We start from the raw sequence: 18,234 nt of genomic DNA, 5'->3' as shown, positions 1-18,234 counted from the left end.
GATCTAATGGCTCATATACAACTGCTGACTCACTAAGCAAACTGGCAGAAAATGAAGAAAGTCACATTCTGGGAATGTTACAGACACCCATTTGGGAGGTGGCACACAAAAGCATGTTGATCCTAAAGCAGCATTGGTGTGGCATGGTTTAAAAAGGTTGCTTGAATATTATAGTGTTAAAAGATAAATGTCACAGTACAATAAAGGGGTAAAAGCTACCAAACTTCAGCAGTGTACAGCAAGAGGAATTGAGGTTTTGGGAAACGCCCAACAGAAGGGTCAAAACTTAAGCTAATACTCAGAAGTGCAACCTGACACTTGCTGTGTCACTGGAATAAAAAGAGGTTTAAAAAATGATGAGATGGTCCTCAGATAAAAGAGTGGATACTTTTTTAGATCTGTGAATAAACACTTGAGATTCAGACAATTTTTTTAAAAAGTATTGAAACTAAAAAAAAACGAGAGGATATAAGCTTATAGTCGGACTGCCCATCTAATGTAATTTAACCTCATCAGATATCCTCAAAGCAGCTACAAAGCTCACATCTTTCCGAGCCCTATTCTTTGCTGTGCTTTTGTTATGAAACATAAAAATCCAGATGCTAAAAGTTTAGAATTTTGAGTGTTTTTATTTTTATGCAGTTAAATGCATTTGTTGGTTAAAGGTCTGTTCTTTTGAACTCTCGGGGCGCTGAGGGCTCTGCCCCCTTCTGCGCTGTGTTTCAGGGCGTCAGAGACAACAAGGACACAGTTTTATAAATAGCACCACAGCTGTGGTAACTAATCAACACAGGAAGGACAGCTAACCTGAGTCAGACTGAGCCTCAGCTGCTACAGCGTAGCCCTCTGAATATAACTGTAGTGGTGCAGCCCTGAAGCGTTGAGGCGGCAGTAGACTGGCTCTGCAGGTCAAACCTCTGCCATGTGCAGATGGGAGGGACACACCTTTACACACCTATATTGATAGTACAATAATAAACCTCTTTACCAAAACAAAGTCACTCTAAAAGGTAAAACCTCATCACTCTGATTGCAACAATTTAGGTGTGCTATTCCCATTATTTGGACAAATAATTACAAACATACAAATGATAAAATTACTTCACAATGGTGCACAGAAGCACAGAGAGATGTAAGTTACCTTTCTGACAAAAAACTACCTGTAATGCGACAGTGTGTACATGTTTGGTCGTGTCAGCCATGTCTTGTCATTCTAATGGTATTTGAGCTTTAAGCTTCCACAGCTGAAGTGTTGTGTGCATGTATTCATGTGTGCATGTATTCATTGCTCTGTGTGGCACTTTAGAAAAAAAGTCTACACCAAATGGTAAGAGCAACTGTTCTTTTCTCACTGCAGTTGCGATTGCTGTAATGTCTTCAACAAAAAAAAAACAAAATAAAGAAGGACTGTAGCCTGATCTGCTGAATTATAGATTCTGCCCCTTTGATTAAAAGGATTCTCTACGTGTCTAGGTTGTCATACTAAGTCTTAGCATCTTATAATTATGAGAAGCTAACTCTTTTATGCATCTTGCCCAATTAAATTCAGATAGCTAAAACAAAATACTGTGCTGAGTCAGGTCAAACCTTTCAATCTAGGTGTAAATTGCATCAATGTATGTAATGTTTTGCAGAAAACAAATGACTTATTTTCTACTATAGGATTCTTCTATACTTGTGTCTGAAGTTAGACTATGGTGCCTTTTTCGTGAATGTTTGAATGTTCAAAGATACAGCTTTATTTTGGCCACCAGTGTTTCCATGGTTTCTCTCTTGAGCAACAGGTGGCGTCATATTTTCCCAGTTGCACTTTTGAGCATTCAGCTGGGATGAGAAGAAAGAGGAACTCCTCTCTACCACAGAGCAGGCAAAAAAAAAAAAAACTGAATAAGCTGCTTTTTTTCACATCAAAAAACAAAAAAATTAAATTAAAATAAATCAATACTAAATATCATATTAAAAAAATAATTCTTTTTTTCAAAGTATACTTTTTTTTTTTTTACTTTTGTCAATTTTATATAACAATATAAAGCACTTCCCCGCGACCCAGAATGGAATAGATGGATGAATGGAATAAAAATAAAATAAAAAGCACTTTTATCATGGTTACTATCACACTTTATGAAAGTCTCTACCACTGGCCGGTTTACAGAGAAGTTTAACAGAGGAGCCATTCTTCATGTGTCACTAACTATCACTCTTTAATAGAATTATTCTGTTGAAAACATATGAATTTATGTTTTTCCCAGGCAGCTGTTAATAACGATTACACCAAAATATAAAATTCACATAAAAGCTTTATGATAATATCACAAATGTTTGAAAACATGTGTCACATAACAGCCAGACAGTTAACCTCTAATGTAATGATTGTCAGTTCATGTTAGTGTGACAGAACCAATCATCAGTTATGCAAAATTATTTAGTTCACATAGATGAACGCTTGTTATGCATGTTTAATGTGCACATATGACATTTAATATGGTTGAGAGCTGATTAATAGCTCCAATGGAGCTAGCTTGTTGAATGATATAATATTCACAGATACGTTTTACTGGGGTAACCATTTATTGCAGCTAAATAAAAAATAGTTAAAAACTGAATGAAGTTCAGAAAGTGGGCGTCCTCGCACGCATGCGCACTGACTGTTGGCAACTTTGGGTCGAACTTCCCCCTCTTCCGGGAAATTCTGACATTCTCGCGATAAACTGACTGACTGCTATGCAGTTCAGGGGCAGGGGCCTGACGCTGGAATGCGAAACTACAAGTTATTTTGCCGAAACAAAAACATTAGAAAACGTCGCCCCCTCTTTCCAGAAATATCCCTGCCCTCCTCGGGAGTCAGTTATGGACCTCAGCGGGAGGGGGACTCCTAACGCCTGGTAGGTTTTACACGAAGCCGCTGGCTGCCTTTAGCATAGTTAGCTGAGCTGGATTATCCATCAACAGCCAGGCTTGTGACAGCTGAGCAGTCAACATAAGGTTAGCATTAGCGAAGTTAGCCTGCTGGCAGTTCAGGAACTGAGTTAATCGTATTTGAACAGGAGTCTTGTTTAGAGGATTGTGTTGCCGAATCGGTTCCCGGTGACATCAGTCAGTCTTTCGGAGACGCCAACGCGGCGACCCGCTGGAGCCACGCAGCACCCACGGGTGCTGTTTGTTTGTTTGCGTGCTCTCCGGAAGCTAACTGATGTTGATACCTAGCCTGGTAGCTAATGGTGTGTGTCGTTGCTTGGTGTAAAAGTATGACTGAACAAGCAGGAAAGTGCCAGGCACCTTCGCATGCTAATACGAATTAACACGAGCCAAACCCAGCTAATGTTATGTTTAAGTTGTTTGTCAATGTGTGCTTTTACCAAAAAGTTAAATTACATTAACATTTTTTAATGATATCTGTATGGAGATTGCTGCTGACACACGGTGTGTGTTTGAGAAATGTTGCAGGCCAACTGAGTCCTTGCAAGTTTATTGCAGACATATCAGTCCTAATTGCTAGTTTTGCCTTTTGTCTGCATTTCTTAAGGGATGAGACGGGGTTGGTTATTTGAGCATTTGCAGCTTTGGGCGCTTTGACACTCTGTGTTGGCTCAGAGGATGGCGCAGGGAGGCTCTCAGATCGACTACCACATCCTGCAGGACCTCAAGCAGCGATTCCCGGAGATCCCAGAGGGGGTAGTCTCACAGTACCTTATGCAGGTAAACACATGTTGCATAATGGATTCCTGCATCTTCTCAGAAATGCTTCTTGCAGCGTTGTTTTTTTTCTTGGTAAAGCCCTGTTTGTTTAGTGCACATCATCATACTTTATTCATCACCCAGGATTTTGTTTTTTGTTTTAGTTGAACTGTTCAGACATTTATTTTTTTAGGATAATTGCACCACACAGAGCAAAGTAGATTTAGTTGAGTAAACAGTATGAATTTGTGTTAAGTATTGTAAAATTTGCCTATATAGTGTTTTCACTGATGTCATCAAAGTCCCAGATGCACATCCACTGTGGAGCGACTTGCAGGACTCTGTTACTTTTGCTTATAAAGTTACACATAGTATTACAATGTTATTGTCAAAAACCTACCAAAATATATCAAGGTGGCTTGGAAGTGAGGGAGAAGTAGCTAACATACTAAAAACATGCAGGAATGAAGATCTATATGAAATGATGTTAGGTCTGAGTGCTGATCCAGATTTTCTTCCTGGGATTTCCTACCCAGATATTGTGAACTACTTAATATTCGCACCTCCTACACTTCAGACAACCTGAAGTCGCTCAAAACCTACAACCAGATGTGTTCTTGATGAATCAGAGACATTCAAGCAAAGGTGTTTGGAGTATGTACATGCTGAGATGCAATTAAAAGCTTTAACAATACTGTACACTGGATAGATCAACAACTGATCTCGTCAGAAACTGGTGAGTATCGATTGCTTGCATCAAAGTGCACTTATCTTAGTTACATGTGTGCATAATTTGCTACGGTACATGTGACAGCGCATGCAAGTGCACCGATTTCTGTTTGCTGTCAGTGCATTCATCAGGGCAAAACTGGTAGTGTGCATGCTAAGCCTGTGAACAAAAAAACGTTTCAAGCCCTGAAGTAATGTATATAACAGGTATAACTGTTGCGTAAAGTAACCTGCCTGACACTCACCTTACTGAACATATTGAATATCGCTCAAAGTCTTCACCTTAAACTTCTGGTTTAGTTTGGCAAGCCTCCTCTTTTCTGACACTTTATGGTATTCACCTCCTTAATTTCTGATCACTTTTGGTAGTCTGTAGTAATGTTTGTTTTTTCTCACAGTCAGATTTATTTGAACAACCTGCAACTTGTTAGTAATTTGCCTTCTTGACTGCAAAATTTGTTTCTTGAAGTTCAATAGTCAACTTGTTTGTTTACACTTACGGTGCCTCTAATATGGTAGACTTTTGATTTCATGTCATGAAATGAAAGAACATATTCTGCAACTTGTATCTTAAACAGTTACAACCTTTTTAAGTGATCAGCATCAAGTATTGACAATCTGATAAACTTAAATGCTAGCATAAACCTTGATTATTATCCAATATGTTGACCTGGATAGTAAGATTGCAAGATGAACTCTTGAACTGTGTTGCTACAAGAGCATTAAAAGAGCTGCTCCCTGTTTGTCTCTCAGAACAACAATAATTTGGATCTTTGCTGCCACCTGCTGGCTCAGGAGAGTAACAGATACTTATATGAAGAGTTCCATCAGAGTCCAGAGGAGGTGCGACTGAGCCAGAACCACATGCTGCACATCAGCCCGGGCTACCCAGGCTCAGAGGCAAACAAATCTAATGGAGGGCGAGCTGGAGTGGGACGCTTGTTAGTGCACAGCACCAGTGACAGTCACATCGATCCCCAGCGGCCCAGCTACCCTGAACCACTGTCAGCTCCCGCCACTATGGCTCCCTCCCCTGGTTACAATCCTTTTTTTATGAATGATCAGAGCCGCTCGGCAAGCACGCCCACCCCTCCTCCCACAATTCAAGGCATGTCCCCCACATACACCCCTGCTTCACGATATGCTATGAAACCTATGTCAGTCGCAGTTTCGCAAAATATTCCTAATGTCCCACAGGCTCTGCAGATTCCTCCAGGGCACTACGCTAACAACACCAACACCCACATGTACCTCCGCCCCTCGCCCTCTCAGAGTCCACAGCCAGCACCTTGGTCCTCCCCCGGGGCACCCGTCTATCAGCATCAGCAGTCCCCCTACAGTACGCCCACGTATGGCTCACCTTACAGCTCCCCACAACATCAGGTCCAGCCACAACCTCAGCAACAACCCCAGCCTCCACCTGGGCACCAGCAATATGTCTTCCTCCCTATTAACTCTCCAACCCTTCCCAGCATGCCCTACCATCACCAGCAACAACCCCAGCAAGCTGTGTACCGGCCGTACCACACTAAAAACCCGCTGACAAAACAGATAGAAATGACCTTTGAAGGTCCGCGACCTCGCAGTAACTCGCCTGTGCACACCCCACATCCCCAGGGTCCACTTTACATGGCCACCAGCCCTTCACCCAGCTCCCCATCGAGGGGCATCACAATTAGCGGATCTCCAGGACCTGCAGCTTTCCACCCTGGAATGTACAGGCCGCGGCCTGCCTCCTCTCCTCAACCGGGCCAGCCAGCATATACCTTTAAAATTAAAGTGTCCCCTGGAGGCCAGGCTCAGAGGCCACCAAGCTCGCCCCCCGTCGCAGAAGCGGAGTCTCTTCTCAACATGGTAGATCAGGGGGAACACAACAGCACTCCCGCACCCATCCTGCCCATCTCCGCTCTGCCAGGGAACATCGCCAGTCAGTTTCAGCAGCTGCCCAGACGTTCAAGCTCAGGCTCTGATGACTATGCCTACACACAAGGTAAACAAAACTAATGAACGCATTATTAATAAACAAGTGTGTGACTGTAGCTCAAATGCTGTGCAAACACAATCCCACTACATGTCACTGGTAGATAAAAAGTTTATTCTTTCCTGTTTTTTTTTCTCTACTAATATTCTTTTCCATTTGAACTAGAACCTGTACAAAAAAACATAATGATTGGTGCATTCGTTATTTGGAGGAATGATTGATTAAAGTTTTTATAGTTTCCAATTTTATCATCCATCATCAATTGGAAAATACTGAGTCTTGGTGGTCAGAAGAAGTGTCTTAAAATGTCTTAAAAACATTTGATCTGTCTCATTGTTTATCATATAAATGGGGTTCTCAGATTTTGTCAGTTTTATGAACAATTAATGCAAATAATTGCTGTTTAATTTACTGTTCTTCTTACAACACTATTTTGAGATTGGTTTAATGATATTGGCACTTGATGTGGCCGTCTGTGAATCTAAAACCTTTTTCAGAAAGCACCTTATATGACTAATATAAATAAAAATGCCTAAATTATTATTACATAAATCATTTTATTAAATTTTCATATATGCATATATATCATGAACGGTTAATTTTTTAAGGATTGCAGCTTTTTTATATATTTTATCAGTATATTCAGTCATGTGGTTTGGGATACAACAACAAAAGTGAGAAGTGATGGGGATTGAAACTGCTTTTTACTTTTGAATGTTAAACCTTTTTTTTTTTATGTTGGGTGTGCATCCCCGCAGCTCTTTTGCTCCATCAGCGAGCGAGGATGGAGCGTTTAATGAAGGAGCTGATGCTGGAGAAACAGAAACTGGAGCAGCTGAAGGCAGATGTCAATAACATGGAATACGAAGCCCTTCAAAGGCGCTTTCGACGAGTCAACGCCACAAATCTTATACCCAAAGTAAGGATGTGTTTAGGCCTGCACACACAGCTAGAAATGTACAACTCTTCTCTAGTTGGACTTTTTCTCACTTGCTGACAAAAAAGAAGCCCACGAGCTGTGAAACTGTCAGATATTTCAAAGAAAAAAAATACTTCAAGCTGCTTTTATAGTGTGGTCAAATAATTTCTGTTGATGTCTTAAACACACTCTGTGGCTAAATCAGCTAGTACGGGAAATAATTTCACTTAATAATAAAGACTTTTAAAAGAGAAGATGTGGATTATTAATTAATATATGTTTGCCTAAACTAACTGTGTTGTTTGCATTCAATGCAGCCTGAAGAAATGACCGTACTCCGGAGTCTGAACAGACAGCTGCAGATTGATATTGACTGCACACTGAAGGAGACAGATCTACTGCAGTCCAGAGGTATACACACACACACACACACACACACACACATATAACATAAACATGAATGCCCATTCCTGTGTAAACCTTTGAAGTGTGCTTCTGATTTATTTGAAAGCATTGATCTTGAAAGAACCAAGCCCCAAAGCAGACATAGCTCGGCCTGAAATGATGGATGTGGATCCGTCACGGTGCATATAGATGCAGCGTTTGAAAATGATTGTCTGGTCAGGAGCAGGACCCAAAAAGCCACTCGGTACCAGAACCTCGCTCTAGTCAATGCACAGATAATTGACTGACACGTGATCGATGTTGATTTCCTAATTGATAAGGCATTAACTGTGACCAAATGTGGAAATTAGTTGCAGTCTTTTATCAGTTTATTTTGAGTGGAAAAGTTGAACATTAAAAACATGGCAGCAGGCTCAAAAGTGTGAACAATTTACTTAGTATCAACTCAGCGCCACTGATGTTTTGGGCATTTGGAAAATAAATCTTCTCTGAATTCAGCGTTATCTTACAGCTTGTAGCACAGTTTCCTCCAGGACTTGCTTGTATGTCATTGTTTATTTGACACGTTACAGACTGAAGGTAATAATGGAAACCTAATAATGTTGTTGCTTCTGTGTAAATGTTGTGTGCTGCACTCAATGCAGGCAAATGTCTTGTAAAAGTCTGATTTTGGAACAGGTGTTTCCCTCCAAATAATACTGCAGCACTAAAAATAAGCTCTTAATACATTTTGTACTGATTTACCAGAGCTTTTGGTGTAGCTGCCATAAATTATTATTATTTTATTGTAAATTGACACTATGTGAATAAATTCCAGTTAAATACTTATTTCTCACGTGTGTTTAAAAAAACGTGCCAGATTAACAGGGCCCCATCTTCTGACAACGTTTGAAACTAGAAGTAGTTCTGCATAGAAAAAGCACAGGGAATTGGGTTTTTCTGGGGCTCAACTGTTTCAGGTATTAGTCTGAAAATAAAGTAGAAGCTATCAGCTCCTGGTTTAGGAATTAACTCATCAGTTTAAACCCTTTCTACATGTCAGAATGCTGTGAAGCCTTATATAATTCCAGGAGACACGACTTTATAACTTTACCAGCAGAAGTTACTTCTGAGTCAGAGTGAACTAACGTATTAGAACGTGTGCACTTATGTGTTTGACTGTTATATAAATGCTGTAAAATCTGAACAGAATTGAACTTTTTGATTGTATTGAGCACTCTTAAACTAATTAAAACTTGGTACCTGATTTCTGCTTTTCTCCACAGGGAAGTTTGATCCCAAAGCAATGAGCAACTTTTACGACAACATTCAGCCCGGTCCAGTAGTGCCATCCAACACTGTGAGGAAAGGTAAAAACTGATGCAGTCTATAAAACATGAAAAGGGAGCTACAGAGTATTTCTGTAAAACTCCAAGAAGCAGACAAGAAATTGTTTAATGTATGCATAATAAAACTAAAAAGTAAAATGTAATTTAATACACTGGGGGTGGATTGGTCAGCCCCTGCAGCGTGCTGAAGTATCCTTGGGCAACACTCTGAACCCCACACTGCCCCCGATATGCTTATTACTGTAAGTGCTTATTAAATATAAGTGCTCTACATTGAGTAAAATATATAATGGAAAGCACTGTATGAGTGTCTGTATGAATGGATGAATGAGAAACCTTCTAAAGCACTTTGCAGAACCTTGAGAAGCTCAAAGGGTGGTAAATAAGTGTGGACCATTTAATGCATTTAGTCCAGTAGTTGGAGTTTTTCATCATAATATATAGGTTTAAAAAAGTGATACTTTTGTTTTTTTGTGAGACAGAAAGCCTGCAAGATTCTGGTCTGTAACAACCTCCACCGATCTGTTTGCATGGAAACTAGAAAAGAAAGCTTGCTTTTTATTTATTGCCACATCTACCAGTATGCCCTGCTTCTCGCACAGAGATAGACACCCAGAAAGGAGAAGTGGGTAAAGAAAATGGACGAATGAGCGTAGCTGAATAGTTGCTGCTTGCATGCAACACACTTCTGCTGACAACCAAACCTATTTCCATCCCTCACTGGGGTTGTCACATCATGTATTTATTATATGAAGTTCATTTTTACGAAGCTCATTGAGTTGAAACTTTTTGTTTTGTTTTGTTAGAATGGGAACAGGCCTCGAAGCCAGAGCCAGTGGCCCCAAGAGACGAGGATTTTGAAGGCGCTGAGTGGCATTGTGAAAGCTGCACCTTCCTCAACCACCCTGCACTCAACCGCTGTGAAACGTGTGAGATGCCACGCCACAGCTAAACTTAGTACTGCGCTGTCTTGCCTCCCCCTGCCCCATCCCTCGCAAATCCTTGGACACCGTGAGCCGCAGCCTTTCAGAAATCCTATTGGAGTTTGCCCCCATCCCGTCAATCAGTATACGAGTTCCTTCTACCTGCTGAGGAAGAGCCACTATCCCCGTCTCCCTCTGATCACTCCTTTCATCCACTGCTGTGCACTATGATCTTTGATTTGACAGATGATGAGTATCTTTAAAGACTTTTTAAGATTCTTGACTTGGCAAAAAGTCTAAAAGGGGACGCAAAACACTGCAACTGAGTGAAACGGGCTTTGCAGAGGTCAAAGCAGCATAAGGATTGAGGAGAAGGGGGCTTTGGTTTACCTAGAGAACATTCCATGCAGAAGTAAGTGACTGCCTTGTTTACACAGTGCCCATTACTGAACTGAAAATAGAGGCACTTTAATCCAGGACCTTCGACTTCCTTTTCGACCGCAGAACAATGATAAGAAGTGGTGTCTAAGTTGTAACTAATGCGAAATGTAGATTGTACACTGTATCTGGCTCCGTATGAGAGCTCATTTCACTGAAAGAACACTAAAGACACTCGCATATGAGTATATTCCTTGTACTTCTATGCATATTATGCCACCTTGTATTACGTGTTCAAAAGATGTGGATTTCCTGTGCAAATGCCTCAACTTGCTGTACCTAATAAAGGAGCTGAATCTAAGTGACTTGACAACACAGAGCTGTTGTAATTCACGAATGTGTTCTCTTGTGGTACGTGTTTATTATGTTGTTAATCGGCGAGCAAACAGTAGCGGCATGCACACACTCTCACTTGAAGCATTTCTGCAAGAGGAAGTTCATGAACAAGTTGGTCGTTACAAGAATAGATGAGCGCTGGTAGTCCATTCCAGTTTTGGTTGTTTTGTTTTATTTTTTTTCAATCACACCACTCATATTGCTCAACTAGTCCCTTAAATACAAGTATGCAGCCTTTTTCATCTACCGTAACTCGTCTCTGTGGATTTTAATTGTGCTCTTGATGGTGTTTACACAAACATTGATGTTTTTTTTTACAGAGGGGGAAGATAAGGAGGCATCACATGGGGAGGACTGCGAGCACATGCTGAGCAGCACCATCATCCACACACTCATGATCATTTGCCCACTTCCTACTGTTCTGGTTAGAATGTTTTATCACACATAATGAGCATAAATACATATAATACACCAGATTTAATAAAATCATATTTTACTACATTTACTGCTGTGGCAGATTGTGCTAACTTGTATATCATTTGATGCTTGTGGAATGTTTCTGTTTATTTATTATTGTTTGCCATTTTAGACAGCCCTTATCAGTGCCTTGGAGACCTTTTAAGACTCAAATAATACAGGGGAAAATAAAATTGCTTCACAGGCATGCTTTCACAAATCTGTTCTGCGCTGCTGGAGGAAGAAGGTTCGGCTGAGGTCTAAGTGTGCAGATTCTCTGGGGAAATGTAGAATGTAACCCCTTCTTCCTCGCTTTGTCATCATCAGGATATAGCTTTAACAGGACATCTTCCTCTCTGCGTGGGCTGAGATGACATCAGTCTGCTCTTTATTAGTCTGCCGGTTTGTGCAGGTATGGGGTCAGGGAATCCATCTGTTCCCTACAGACTTGCTGCCCAAATCTACTGAGGCTGCACAAAATTGACTGACTGAGGACATTTTCTTCTTAACGTTTTTTTTCCCTTTCTCATCTGGTTTTGGATTTATTTTTATTCGCTAAACCTTTAAAGAAAGTTCAATGGCATCTGTGCAATATATCAATGTCTTTAGGACATTAGGTTCACAGCATCAAATGTAAGAACTCAGTCCGAATGCTATGAATGAGCATTTGTTTTTCCCATTTTCAGTGTGTGGTTTGTGCACTGTGGAACAGAAAAATTCTTATGACCTTTCGGACATCAAGTGAAACTGAAAATCTCGCATTTCCTCTCATGTCTGACATTGTTTTTAATAATAATCTTCATAGTTCTTGGGGTTTAGGCAGTAGAGGATGGCGCCTCCAAAGGAGAAGATGGTGGATCCCCAGGCCAGGCCGTAGCCCCAGTTGAACTCATGGTACACCCTCAGACTGATCGTTTCTATGAACTTGATGGGGAACAGGACCAAGCTGCACACTTGAAGGACAACTGCAAAGGAAACGGACAATGAATTAAAGTAAAAAGGAATCTTGTGAGTACTTGTTTGAGAAATAAATAACGACCAAAAACTGAGGTTATCAATAAAACCCTGCAGGAATGGTTTCTTTCAAGGGCACTTTTAGTTGTATTTTATGTTTTTGAATATTTTTTTAGCCCTCATCTCTTCCCTCTTGGATTCACATGAATTGAAGGCCTAGCATTCCTTGAAGGACCAGATATCACCTGCCGTCTTTCATGCCAGAGTTTTACACTAAGATCTTATGTTGAGAAATGAAAACGTTGTAGTTGTTTTTGTCCGCTTAGACTAGGTGTTTTGAATGACTCTCAACTACTGCTGCATGGACTTTTAGCTCAATATCTGTAAAACTGAGTTGTAGCCATTTAGTGTTGGCTAATGTCAATTAGCTGTGGCGACCACCTTGAAAGTGATTGACTCCAAAAGTGAATCCGTTGTAGAAGTCCATCCAATAACTACTTTCTGAAAGTTTCATTAAAATCCATCCAGTGCTTCATGAAATATTTTGCTAACAGACAAACAGGGTCGACTCCAACAGTAAATGCCGAAGTTTTAACCAAAGATTTTGCGCAGTGGGTACCTGCAGAGAACAGCATGACAGCCACGGGCTTGTAGCAGCGACTCCTGGAGCCGAAGCAAATGGAGACCAGCGCCACGAGGAAGGAGAGCAGGATGAGGGCGGCTCCCCCCATCAGCAGGACCAGCATGGTGATCTGCCAGTCTGAGACAAAACACAGGGACAGGAGCGACAAAGGTAGCCTAATTAATGAAGGTTGCGCTGAAGCATTGTGACTCCAGGGAGGAATGGGTCAAAGGTCAAAGTGGTTAGCCACAAAAGCACTGCAATGCTCAATCTCCCATAAAAGAAGTTATCCCACCCAGTAGAGCCCGTGGTAACTTACCGCAGTGCAAACACAAACTATTTGTGGTTCAGAGGCTGGGAGAGCTGCATGTTCTGAGAGGCTGGCGATGTCTCAATATGTTTTCATGTGAGGTTCAACGACCAGTTGAACAAACGAAGAATGTGAACCACGCGGCGAGCCTCGATTCGAGCCCCGTTCTGCCCGGCAAGAAACAAACACGATCCTTTGCTTTGCAAAGATTTCAGCAGCTCAATAATGAATCCCCGAGCAGGAGAAAGGGGAAAGCAATTCTGTGAGGTGGCTCAGATAATGAACAAACCCCCCCACCCCAGTCTCTGCTTGATGCCAGCTCAGCAGCATTCTCAGCATCTCATTGAGATTCACTCTAAAAACTCTCATCTGGAAATAACTGCTGTTTCAGTCTCACATTTTAATCAAGATGTAGCTCCAATGTAAGAAAAAAAAGCTTGTGTCAAAACCGAACTAAAAAAGCTATATATATATATATATATTTTTTTTTTTTTTAAAGCAGCATTAGAGTTTTAATGAACCGTGAGACATTAGCAGAGGATTGCTGAGAAACATTATACTCGCTTAGCAATTCAGGGTCTCATTCATAGCGTTTACTTGCGGAAACAGGAGGTCTGTCTGTAAACATGCAGAGGATATTAAGGGGAGGCATTTGATTACACGGGAGGAAATCATTGAAAGTACAGTGAGTGGAGAAAAGAACAAACATCAAGTGTAAAATGCAGTTTTAAAGTAGGTGGAAACATTGACAGACTTAAGTTTAATTTGGTTTTGTCTTTTTTCTCAGTAAAGGGATTGCCTATTAGGGAGCTGAAGGAATAAAAAAAAAAGATTGAGTACCGCAAAGAAGATTTCCTCTCAATTGAGGCAGAAAATCGTCAAAACATTCACCGACAGGGAGAAAGTGAGAGGACATAAGCTTCTTAAAGAACAGGTCCCACTCTTATTGAGGGGAGCTTTAGTCCAGAGGCCAAGTGGCTGAAACCTAAACAAACATCAGCTACTTTTGACCAAATATGGTTGGTTTATAAATGTTCCTGTCACCACAGGATGTTAGAAAGAGCCCACAATAAACAGGGCCCCCTGTTCCCTTCATCCTACACAAGACAAGGACCCCCCCCACGCACTGACCCCTCAGCGTTCGCTGCCTCTCAGCAGAAAGGGTTACAGTAACTTGACCTGCGGTTGTCACAGCCTGCCGTTGCTCAGATATCCTCTCTAGGTCAGCTCGGTGCCTTCAGCCCAGCAGATTTTAACTGGCTGTGCTGGAAGGCACCGATTGGGAGCTTTATCAGTGAGCTCGTGAAGCAGCAGGATGCAGAAAGTCATCTCATCTCAGATTTGGAGCAGAGCCTGTGTGCTGTGCAAGAAACACAGCCAGAGTTGGAGTGCTTTAAGGCTTTGACGGGCAGGAAGTGCCAAACTATTAATCTGAGCCCCATGTGATGACAGATGGAAAAAGAGATACAGTACATAAGAAGATCTGATCTGAGCATTAATTATGATCCCCCTGCATACATGTGAGGAGCTTCTCAAGTGGTAATAAAAAAAATAAAAAAAACCTTCAGGGTCTCAGTTCAGTTCTTTGTTTGGGACAAATCTGTGTCAGAGAACAGCCCAGAGTATTTATTTCTTCTTTCAACCTGAATGTCTCAGGACAGCAGGGTGGGGAATTATTTAAGCTAGAAAGCATTTCAGTCACAGGCTCCTGGTTTAAGCCTTCACCACTACCTCAGCATGGCCATCACTGAGCTGTGACCATCCTCAGAGAGAAGATAAACTCCCCAAAATGGGATCAATATTACATTATTAATGCCATCAGTGCCTCTCACCGAGCTGGACCGTCTCACACACTGGCGCCACATTTGTGCTTTCCTTTCACACCGTGCTGGCAGCGACACACATCATTCTTGCGTTCCCGTTCCACATTCTGAGCCCAGTGTGGAGCCTGTACCTTTTAAACTTGACCCCCAACCCCTCCCCACCACGTCTGTTTGTCTGTGCCAGAAACACCTGATGTCTGCGCTCTAACTCACTGAATCGTGGCCTTTTTTTCCAGGATAAACACTGACTTGTCATGCAAGTTCAAATACGTCCGACTTTCTGTCTCTGACTAACAGGATTTAGTTAATGCCCAGAGCATGACACAGAGGGAAATATTGGTGGGAGTTAAACAGAGAGAGAGAGACAGAGGGGAGGGCGGCCGAAAGTGATTACTGGGATCTGAATCAATACCCAAGCACAGGCCTGAGGAAATGGGAAGTTCACGGCGTGCATTTACTGTGGTATGCCGCCCGCCGAGAGCTGACATGGAGACTGTGTCTTTATATGGCACCAAAGTGCACTTTGTCTACAGCTGGCAGAGGAGGAACGGGGCCAATGTGACCCATGGTTACTCATCTGAGACAGAAAGAAAACAGTTTGTCAGACTAACAAAAACATTTTTCAACACGGAGCACGCAGGAGGACGAGGAGCCCTGGGGCAGCAAAAAAAATGAAATATTTATAAGTGAAACGAAGCATGCAGTCACAAGAAGCTCAACTGAGGGACATGGCAGGTTATATAAGCAGTAAAGGCCCATTTATTAATATTTTAAAGTGTGTTTAATTGCAGTTACTATATGAAGATCTACACAAAAGTCTATAACACAAACTAATTTTAGACTTAATTGTTTCTGATATTTTCTGCACCTTCGCAGCTCAAAAAATAATGGCCTAAAAAAACCTGCAAGAGCTGCACGATTCGAATATATTAATTCTGTGGGATTTCACACACCAGAAGATAACAAACTGATTACTTTTATGTTTATTTTTCTATCAAATAAAGATGGGTTATGATGGCAGCAGGCATGAAAGAAAAAGCTGAATGAGGGGACTCCATCAGGAAGAATCCCTAACAGAGTAAAAAACCTGCATTTCTGAAGTGCTTCAATTGTTTCCCTGGTAACTAATCCTCAGGCATCTGGATCTCTGGGGAGCTCTGTGTTCTGAGTTGCCCTTGCTCCTTGGCCGGTGCAGAAACCCACACAAAGGCTCATTTTGTGCGCAACAAAAGGCCAAATGAAACCCCATCTGGACCGCTCCTGGCCAGGCAAAATTCCCACATCATTCTGGGCAGAAATAAAGCTCCGGGAACAAAGTTAACAAGCCCAGAGAGTTTTAGACTCAGGGATAAACTTTGATTTCTGTAATCAGTTTCCTCTATAAATTTAAATTAGTTCATTATAAAGCAATTAACATGCAGCCTTTTCTCGTGGGGGGATGTTTTGTTATTTTCACCCCCCAGAACAGATCTGTTCAGACTGCGGGGACTGTTTCATTTCAATATCATCCACACTTCTGCCATTTCAAAGTGAACCATCCTGAAAATGAACACAGAAAAACTTCCGTGCGAGTCTCACCGGTGGTCAGCGTGCTGCCGCAGGACCACTCCGCGGAGCTGACGGGCTTCCAGCAGGACACCCACAGGGACAGGTAGTACTGGTCGTCCGCGGTGACCCACGCGGGGCTCACCATGGCCCCGGCGTCCAGGCACAGCGCGAGGAGCACGCACACGAGTCCCACCAACTTCAGGGGCGTCAGCGCGGACCCCCGGACCTCCTCTGCGCCGCTCACGGATGAAGCCATGCCTCAAAATCATTCAGAAACTGAGCCGCCGTGTGCGTGTGCGGGGTGGGGAAGCAACATGTGTGGGTCTGGGTCCCTTTGAGGCCATAAACTGAGCGTGGGTGAGGTTCAGGTCGTGTCCGTGTCTGTCCTGAGAGTCTGGAGAGGAGGACCCTGCTACTACTGCTACTGCCGCGGCTGCTACTGCTGCTGCTGAGCACCTAGCGCTCTGCTGACAGGACGGAGCTGAACATCACTGAAATAACCAACACGGCAGCTGCACCTGCTGGGTCCTAGTGCCTCAGTCCAGAACCTCTTCATGTGGAAAGCATCACCCCCCCCCCACCACCACCACNTCCAAATAATGGCCCGAGCACAGCCGGTCCTGACAGACTCCGTGTACCTGCGCTGCTACACCCCACCCCATCCCACCACACCACCACCACCACCCCCCGTCTGCATTTCCTTCACTCTCACTGCAGAGATGATTAAAATGCTCGGGAAAGAGTCATTTCAGCATCAACATGTGAGCTAAAGATAACTGTTTGTTAGTGGGCTGCTGGAAGCTAAAGTTTTGGATATGTGGAAGGAGGTCAAACATCATGTGCAGAGTGTTAGTTTAAATAGGTTTTCTGTCTTCATTTGAGTCAGATTTTACACTTTGTCAAGTCTGAGACACAGGAGAGTGAAATGTGTCCCTCAGACTAGTCTAAAATAAACAAAATAAAGAATAAATGACCCAAAGTTAAAAAAAACAAACAAAAACAAAGCAATTGTAATTGATTATTAATTGCAGCTTGCAAGTGATTAGGTTTAAAAGGCTTCAGTATACTTGAGTAAGCACTGGAGAGCACTGCAAAACTATTATATATATATAATAAAGTTAATGTGAATAAAGTATTGGAGAAAAAGAGGTGTGATGTTTGAAAAAGGACAGGTTGACAATAATTTTGCAATAATTTTGTTATACTTATGACTTACACAGTTAAGTAGGGAAAAAATAGAGATTTTTTTTGATTGTAAGAATTTCTTGATCTAAAATGCTTTTATTTTTTAATATATGCATGCATGAATTCACACAGAACTGCCCTTTAATTTTTTTAAAGGACTGATATTTTCAAGAATTTGTGTGTATTATGAATTGCTGTGACACTTTAATACACCCACTTGCAAAGCAAAACAAAAAGTTTCAGTTAAATGTTTAAGAAAAATTGCATTTAAAAAGCTGTAAATGTATAGGAAACGCTGTGTAGCTTTGTAAATAAATAAAGTTAAAGTGGCAAACAAGCACAATGCTTAAGGATCAAAACAACAACAGGAAAAAAAATTGTATCTGACATTTTTTTTTCTGGTATCACGCACCTCAACCCTTCTTGTAAGCTTTAAACATCCCATTTTCTGTCAGTCTGTCTCACACACACACACACGCTGCGAGGGGAAATTTACACAACTCATTTACTTTTTTAATTGAACTTAGATAATTCTTTTTCCTCAGGGAAAGATCTCGGAATTAACACCAACACACGCAGCCACACCGACACACACGTTCCTC

General features: G+C 41.8%; 2 protein-coding genes across 5 annotated transcripts; one reads left to right on the top strand and one right to left on the bottom strand.

Moving 5' to 3' along the window:
* Nucleotides 1–2,690: 2,690 nt before the first annotated feature.
* tab3 (TGF-beta activated kinase 1 (MAP3K7) binding protein 3) lies at nt 2,691–10,731 on the top strand. Of its 4 annotated transcripts, none has more exons than XM_025003958.2 (7): nt 2,691–2,882; nt 3,592–3,696; nt 5,158–6,394; nt 7,144–7,304; nt 7,622–7,715; nt 8,975–9,058; nt 9,844–10,731. In XM_025003958.2, exons 2-7 carry the CDS (start codon nt 3,595–3,597, stop codon nt 9,987–9,989), a joined length of 1,824 nt encoding a protein of 607 aa, XP_024859726.1. In that variant the 5' UTR covers nt 2,691–2,882; nt 3,592–3,594; the 3' UTR covers nt 9,990–10,731. The 4 variants fall into 4 exon arrangements, with proteins under 4 accessions (XP_024859726.1, XP_017262518.1, XP_037830118.1 ...); XM_017407029.3 differs by having other exon boundaries at nt 2,692–2,882; nt 3,524–3,696; XM_017407030.3 differs by lacking the exon at nt 2,691–2,882 and adding an exon at nt 4,212–4,411 and having other exon boundaries at nt 3,578–3,696.
* A 267-nt stretch (nt 10,732–10,998) lies between these two features.
* Nucleotides 10,999–16,926, bottom strand: tmem47 (transmembrane protein 47). The gene is made up of 3 exons (XM_017407088.3): nt 16,478–16,926; nt 12,764–12,904; nt 10,999–12,155 (listed from the first exon to the last, which is right to left on the bottom strand). The coding sequence occupies exons 1-3, from the start codon at nt 16,701–16,703 to the stop codon at nt 11,977–11,979; spliced, it is 546 nt and encodes a 181-aa protein (XP_017262577.1). The 5' UTR covers nt 16,704–16,926; the 3' UTR covers nt 10,999–11,976.
* Between the last annotated feature and the right edge of the window lie 1,308 nt (nt 16,927–18,234).

The sequence above is a fragment of the Kryptolebias marmoratus genome, linkage group LG24 (genome assembly GCF_001649575.2).
Source record: "Kryptolebias marmoratus isolate JLee-2015 linkage group LG24, ASM164957v2, whole genome shotgun sequence".
NCBI classification, from domain to species: domain Eukaryota; kingdom Metazoa; phylum Chordata; class Actinopteri; order Cyprinodontiformes; family Rivulidae; genus Kryptolebias; species Kryptolebias marmoratus.
Note: the sequence above shows the minus strand (reverse complement) of the source record. Positions and strands in the feature narration are given on the sequence as shown.

Coding starts and splice junctions, on each gene's coding strand:
- tab3 (XM_025003958.2), top strand. CDS start 3,595: ATGGCGCAGGGAGGCTCTCAGATCGACTACCACATCCTGCAGGACCTC. Junction 3,697..5,157: donor TCTCACAGTACCTTATGCAG/GTAAACACATGT, acceptor TTTGTCTCTCAG/AACAACAATAATTTGGATCT. Junction 7,716..8,974: donor AGATCTACTGCAGTCCAGAG/GTATACACACAC, acceptor TTTTCTCCACAG/GGAAGTTTGATCCCAAAGCA.
- tmem47 (XM_017407088.3), bottom strand. CDS start 16,703: ATGGCTTCATCCGTGAGCGGCGCAGAGGAGGTCCGGGGGTCCGCGCTG. Junction 12,905..16,477: donor CGGCAGCACGCTGACCACCG/GTGAGACTCGCA, acceptor GTTTTGTCTCAG/ACTGGCAGATCACCATGCTG. Junction 12,156..12,763: donor TGTCATGCTGTTCTCTGCAG/GTACCCACTGCG, acceptor TTTCCTTTGCAG/TTGTCCTTCAAGTGTGCAGC.